The sequence below is a fragment of the Coregonus lavaretus genome (assembly GCF_964263955.1).
Source record: "Coregonus lavaretus genome assembly, contig: SUPER_36_unloc_1, whole genome shotgun sequence".
Lineage (NCBI taxonomy): Eukaryota > Metazoa > Chordata > Actinopteri > Salmoniformes > Salmonidae > Coregonus > Coregonus lavaretus.
Genome location: NW_028167175.1, coordinates 2309108 through 2316921, shown reverse-complemented (window position 1 = coordinate 2316921; position 7814 = coordinate 2309108). Strand labels below are relative to the sequence as shown.

The 7814-nt window shown below is 47.1% G+C and overlaps 1 protein-coding gene across 1 annotated transcript in view; it reads left to right on the top strand.

The window, feature by feature from the left end:
* Positions 1-7814, top strand: part of polr3a (polymerase (RNA) III (DNA directed) polypeptide A) — a 56603-nt gene that overhangs the window by 15184 nt on the left and 33605 nt on the right. The window contains exon 11 of the mRNA XM_084189067.1: positions 3169-3238. Within this exon, the coding sequence (XP_084045193.1) occupies positions 3169-3238 (70 nt within the window). The remainder of the gene's footprint in view (positions 1-3168; positions 3239-7814) is intronic.

Here is a 7814-nt window from a genome sequence, read left to right as displayed (position 1 = left end):
CCTCACCCCTACACGTTGTTCCCTCACCCCTACACGTTGTTGCCTCACCCCTACACGTTGTTCCCTCACCCCTACACGTTGTGCCTCACCCCTACACGTTGTGCCTCACCCCTACACGTTGTTCCCTCACCCCTACATGTTGTTCCCTCACCCCTACACGTTGTGCCTCCCCCCTACACGTTGTGCCTCACCCCTACACGTTGTTCCCTCACCCCTACACGTTGTTCCCTCACCCCTACACGTTGTTCCCTCACCCCTACACGTTGTGCCTCACCCCTACACGTTGTGCCTCACCCCTACACGTTGTGCCTCACCCCTACACGTTGTGCCTCACCCCTACACGTTGTGCTACTCACCCCTACACGTTGTTCCCTCACCCCTACACGTTGTGCCTCACCCCTACACGTTGTTCCCTCACCCCTACACGTTGTTCCCTCACCCCTACACGTTGTTCCCTCACCCCTACACGTTGTTCCCTCACCCCTACACGTTGTTCCCTCACCCCTACACGTTGTGCCTCACCCCTACACGTTGTTCCCTCACCCCTACACGTTGTTCCCTCACCCCTACACGTTGTTCCCTCACCCCTACACGTTGTGCCTCACCCCTACACGTTGTTCCCTCACCCCTACACGTTGTTCCCTCACCCCTACACGTTGTGCCTCACCCCTACACGTTGTGCCTCACCCCTACACGTTGTGCCTCACCCCTACACGTTGTGCCTCACCCCTACACGTTGTGCCTCACCCCTACACGTTGTTCCCTCACCCCTACACGTTGTGCCTCACCCCTACACGTTGTTCCCTCACCCCTACACGTTGTTCCCTCACCCCTACACGTTGTTCCCTCACCCCTACACGTTGTTCCCTCACCCCTACACGTTGTTCCCTCACCCCTACACGTTGTGCCTCACCCCTACACGTTGTGCATCACCCCTACACGTTGTGCCTCACCCCTACACGTTGTTCCCTCACCCCTACACGTTGTTCCCTCACCCCTACACGTTGTTCCCTCACCCCTACACGTTGTTCCCTCACCCCTACACGTTGTTCCCTCACCCCTACACGTTGTTCCCTCACCCCTACACGTTGTGCCTCACCCCTACACGTTGTTCCCTCACCCCTACACGTTGTTCCCTCACCCCTACACGTTGTGCCTCACCCCTACACGTTGTGCCTCACCCCTACACGTTGTGCCTCACCCCTACACGTTGTGCCTCACCCCTACACGATGTGCAGCACTCCCATTGACATCAATTAATAATTTACATGAAAGTCCAAGTTGCATGCAGTCTGCCAGCATTTACCTCTTCACCCCACAGTCCACCTCTACACATACAGCAGCCCACAGTCCACCTCTACACCTACAACACCCCACAGTTCACCTCAACAACACCCCACAGTCCACCCCTACACCATCAACACCCCTCAGTCCACCCATACAACACCCCACAGTCCACCCCTACAGCACCCCACAGTCCACCCCTACACCTACAACACCCCACAGTCCACCCCTACAACACCCCACAGTCCACCCCTACAACACCCCACAGTCCACCCCTACACCTTCAACACCTACAACACCCCACAGTCCACCTCTACACCTACAACACCCCACAGTCCACCTCTACACCTACAACACCCCACAGTCCACCCCTACACCTTCAACACCTACAACACCCCACAGTCCACCTCTACACCTACAACACCCCACAGTCCACCCCTACACCTTCAACACCTACAACACCCCACAGTCCACCCCTACAACACCACACAGTCCACCCCTACACCTTCAACACCTACAACACCCCACAGTCCACCTCTACACCTACAACACCCCACAGTCCACCTCTACACCTACAACACCCCACAGTCCACCCCTACACCTTCAACACCTACAACACCCCACAGTCCACCTCTACACCATCAACACCCCTCAGTCCACCCCTACACCTTCAACACCTACAACACCCCACAGTCCACCTCTACACCATCAACACCCCTCAGTCCACCCCTACACCTTCAACCCCTACAGCACCCCACAGTCCACCCCTACAACACCCCACAGTCCACCCCTACACCTACAACACCCCACAGTCCACCTCTACCCCTACAGCACCCCACAGTCCACCCCTACAGCACCCCACAGTCCACCCCTACAACACCCCATAGATCACCCCTACACCTACAACACCCCACAGTCCACCCCTACACCTTCAACGCCTACAACACCCCACAGTCCACCCCTACAGCACCCCACAGTCCACCCCTACAGCACCCCACAGTCCACCCCTACAACACCCCACAGTCCACCCCTACACCTACAACACCCCACAGTCCACCCCTACACCTACAGCACCCCACAGTCCACCCCTACAGCACCCCACAGTCCACCCCTACAACACCCCATAGTCCACCCCTACAGCACCCCACAGTCCACCCCTACAACACCCCATAGTCCACCCCTACAACACCCCACAGTCCACCCCTACAACACCCCACAGTCCACCCCTACACCAACAACACCCCACAGTCCACCTCTACACCTACAACACCCCACAGTCCACCTCTACACCTACAACACCCCACAGTCCACCTCTACACCTACAACACCCCACAGTCCACCTCTACACCTACAACACCCCACAGTCCACCTCTACACCTACAACACCCCACAGTCCACCCCTACACCTACAACACCCCACAGTCCACCCCTACACCTACAACACCCCACAGTCCACCCCTACACCTTCAACACCTACAACACCCCACAGTCCACCTCTACACCTACAACACCCCACAGTCCACCCCTACACCTTCAACACCTACAACACCCCACAGTCCACCTCTACACCTACAACACCCCACAGTCCACCTCTACACCTACAACACCCCACAGTCCACCTCTACACCTACAACACCCCACAGTCCACCTCTACACCTACAACACCCCACAGTCCACCCCTACACCTACAACACCCCACAGTCCACCCCTACACCTACAACACCCCACAGTACACCTACAACACCCCACAGTCCACCTCAACAGTTCTACTCTCTGTCACTCAGTCTTTAAGCCCAGGTTTAAACAACACTAAACCTGTAGAGCCAAGGTTCTGCTTTCACACTGACCGTTACTTTTCTAATTTCTCTTTCTGTGTCCCTCCAGACCAAAGCCAACTTGGTGACCCCCAGAAACGGAGAGCCTCTGATTGCTGCTATTCAAGACTTTCTGACAGGTCAGCCATTGTGTCAACGCAATAGGCAGTCATTGTTTGTCGCAGCAGGGCCTGACAGCCAATCAAATGGCTCATTTGTCAGATGATTGAGGCCTTTGACGCCTGGATTATCGAGTGTCTCAAATGGCTCATTGTTAGGTGGAGAAAATATCAAGGTGCTGACATTGTGACGTGTGTTCAACGTGATGGAAAATGTCTCCCTGGACTGCTCCGATCTGTTCATTGCATTTGATTTGTGTCACAGCTGGTCTCATCTGCCTTGAAAAGAAAACTGTGTCATCTTCATTATGCAGTTGCTTTGCTTGTGTTATCCAGATTGGGGCACTTACCTTTTGTTAAGTCAACACCTTGATGGGATTCTTCATACTGACATTATTATCCACTCTGGTTTTGACATTTGAGACTGAATTCAGGAAGATGAGCTTCTGTCAAATCTTCAAGATTGGCTGTTTTTTTTATTTTAAATTATTATTTTTTTGTATTTTTTACATTTTGTAAAAGTACAAACCCAGAGCTTTGAAATGGTATATCATGAAACATGGGAAAGTTATGCTTCTTTGGCATTTGATAAACTTGTTATCCCAATATGGAGACAGGTAGGAGAAAAATGCCCCTTGAATGTTTTTCACACTTTCTAGAGAGCTCTTCTTCGTTAACGTCCATTCAGCATCGTTCAAACCCTCTTAAGCCTTAGCCCCACCCATTTTAATTAAGAACATTCACATGTCAATTCATGAGTCAGCATGGCATTGTCCTCCAGAAAGTCGTCTCTCTATCAGTGGCAGTCGGTGACGTTTAAAATGAGGGAGGACGATTTGTTTTGAATTAGCATGGCCTTATTTCTATTACAGCATATTGGATGATTGTCGTTCATATTCCATTCACCCAGCTCAATGTAACATCGATAGGTTTAGGCTACTACATGATACTCTAATTTCCCTGTACCCATCATGAGGTTGCTACAACCTAGCCTATGAATGAAAGTTTACAACGTAGGTGCACAGGTCGAGACAAAAATTTAACTAATCAAGGTGACAGACAATTACACATTCAATACCGCCTTGCACACTCTTGCCTGCATCTAGCTGATCTAGGGTGTAATCATTAGTCCAACAGTTGCAAACGAGAGTTTCTATTGGACAAATTCAGTTATGTTTATATGTTTCGTTCCGTTTGCAAAAAAACATTAAACAGAATTGGCGCAAATGAATACAGCCCTGATCACAAGCAAACAGTTCACTTTCATAGCAGCCACATACAAGCAGCATGAACATTTTGCTCGTTGTATAATTCCTTCTTGCATCTACGCGCTCTCCTCCTCACCTTTTCCCTTCGCTTGTGGACCTCAGTGCACAACACAGCCGCTGTCTGTGACCAGGCGACAAAACCTTTCCAAGCCAAACCTTCATATCATAGCCGCTAACCGCTACACACGTAGTCACCATATTAGCTAACGACGTTAGTAACGTCATTGTCAACATAGCTACTAGAACTAACACGTTAGTAAACCCGCTACAATCATGCAGTGCAGTCAGCAAGCAGTTTATCAGTTATACCGGTGGGCCGCGGTGGCAATAAATTAATAAAACCAAAAGCTTACCTTGACTTGGACGAGTTCCAGTGTTTGATTGTAATAGCCAGCTAGCTAACATCGCATCCTTTTCTGTTTGAGCCAGGTGTTTGAGTAGGCTAAACTAGCTAGCTGCATTTGCTAGCTAAGTGAAATTGAAAAAAAGACAACTACAGTACCAGTCAAAAGTTTGGACACTTCATTCAAGGGTCTTCATTTATTTTTACTATTTTCTACATTGTAGAATAAAAGTGAAGACATCAAAACTATGACATAACACATATGGAATCATGTAGTAACCAAAAAAGTGTTCAACAAATCAAAATATATTTGAGATTCTTCAAAGTAGCCACCCTTTGCCTTGATGACAGCTTTGCACACTCTTGGCATTCTCTCAACCAGCTTAACCTGGAATGCTTTTCCAACAGTCTTGAAGGAGTTCTCACATATGCTGAGCAGTTGTTGGCTGCTTTTCCTTCACTCTGAGGTCCAACTCATCCCAAACCATCTCAATTGGTTAGAGGTGGGGGGATTGTGGAGGCCAGGTCATGTGATGCAGCACTCCATCACTCTCCTCCTTGGTAAAATAGCCCTTACACAGCCTGTAGGTGTGTTGGGTCAACGTCCTGTTGAAAAACAAACCAGATGGGATGGCGTATCGCTGCAGAATGCTGTGGTAGCCATGCTGGTTTAGTGTGCCTTGAATTCTAAATAAATCACAGACTGTGTCACCAGCAAAGCACCATCACACCTCCTCCTCCATGCTTTACGGTGGGAACTACACACGCGGAGATCATCCGTTCACCCACACCGCGTCTCACAAAGACACGGCGGTTGGAACCAAAAATCTCAGATTTCAGACTCCAGACCAAATGACATATTTCCACCGGTCTAATGTCCTTTGCTCATGTTTCTTGGCCCAAGCAAGTCTCTTCTTATTATTGGTGTCCTTTAGTAAAGGTTTCTTTGCAGCAATTCGACCATGAAGGCCTGATTCACTCAGTCTCCTCTGAACAGTTGATGTTGAGATGTGTCTTACTTGAACTTTGTGGTCCTCTGTAGCTCAGCTGGTAGAGCATGGCGCTTGTAACGCCAGGGTAGTGGGTTCGATCTCCGGGACCACCGATACACAAAAATGTATGCACGCATGACTGTAAGTCGCTTTGGATAAAAGCGTCTGCTAAATGGCATATTATCATTATTATTATTATTATTATTATTATTATTATTATTATTATTAAACATTTATTTGGACTGCAATTTCTGAGGCTGGAAACTGTAATGAACTTATCCTCTGCAGCAGAGGTAACTCTGGGTCTTCCTTTCCTGTGGCTGTCCTCATGAGAGCCAGTTTCATCATAGCTCTTGATGGTTTTTGCAACTGCACTTGAAGAAACGTTCAAAGTTCTTGAATTTTTCGTATTGACTGACCTTCATGTCTTAAAGTAACGATGGACTGTCGTTTCTCTTTGCTTATTTGAGCTGTGCTTGCCATAATATGGACTTGGTCTTTTAAATAATAATAATAATAATATGCCATTTAGCAGACGCTTTTATCCAAAGCGACTTACAGTCATGCGTGCATACATTTTTTTTTTGTGTATGGGTGGTCCCGGGGATCGAACCCACTACCTTGGCGTTACAAGCGCCGTGCTCTACCAGCTGAGCTACAGAGGACCAAATAGGGCTATCTTCTGTATACCACCCTTACCTTGTCACCACAACTGATTGGCTCAAACGCGTTAAGAAGGAAAGAAATTCCACAAATTAACTTTTAACAAGGCACACCTGTTAATTGAAATGTATTCCAGGTGACTACCTCATGAAGCTGGTTGAGATAATGCCAAGAGTGTGCAAAGCTGTCATCAAGGCAAAGGGTGGCTATTTGAAGAATCTCAAATATAACATTTAATTTGATTTGTATATCACTTTTTTGGTTACTACATGATTCCATATCTGTTATTTCATAGTTTTGATGTCTTCACTATTATTCTTCAATGTAGAAAATAGTAAGAAATTAAGAAAAAACATTGAATGAGTAGGTGTGTCCAAACTATAGCTATCTTGCTCTCTCACTCTCTTCCTTCTCCTTCATTTTTTAACAAATTAATCTGTTCAAAACTGTTCAAGTATTGTCTTTCTCTCTCTGAGTAAACTACTCACCACATGTTATGCACTGCAGTGCTAGCTAGCTGTAGCTTATGCTTTCAGTACTAGATTAATTCTCTGATCCTTTGATTGGGTGGACAACATGTCAGTTCATGCTGCATAAATTCTGATAGGTTAAAGGACGTTCTCCGGAAGTTGTCATAATTTCTCTTCAAGTCTATGGAAGGGTGTGAAAACCATGAGCCTCCTAGGTTTTGTATTGAAGTCAATGTACCCAGAGGAGGACAGAAGCTAACTGTCCTCCGGCTACACCATGGTGCTACCCTACGGAGTGCTGCTGAGACTACTGTAGACCTTCATTGCAAAACAGTGTGTTTTAATAAATTATTTGGTGACGTGAATATATTTAGTATAGTTTCATCTAAGAAGGATAACTTCTTTAAAGTTTTCACTATTTTTAATTTGATAATTGGTGTCCTCTGTAGCTCAGCTGGTAGAGCACGGCGATTGTAACGCCAGGGTAGTGGGTTCGATCCCCGGGACCACCCATACACAAAAATGTATGCACGCATGACTGTAAGTCGCTTTGGATAAAAGCGTCTGCTAAATGGCATATTATTATTATTATTATTATTATTATTATTATTATAATTCACTGGGGATGGTCCTCCCCTTCCTCTATGATCTCCTTCCATTATCTCAGCCAATCATGGAGCCTGTCTTTCTCCCTACAGAGCTCAGTGCTTTCTCCTTGGCTAAACTAGGCTCTTAATTTAATATTCATATTTACGGATCCCAGACAAGTTTGTAATTAAGTCATATGAAAGTTCACATGTTCAAGAAGTATTTTCTGCAACAAAAAAGTATAATATATTCTTCTTTGGGGTTTTTTTTACG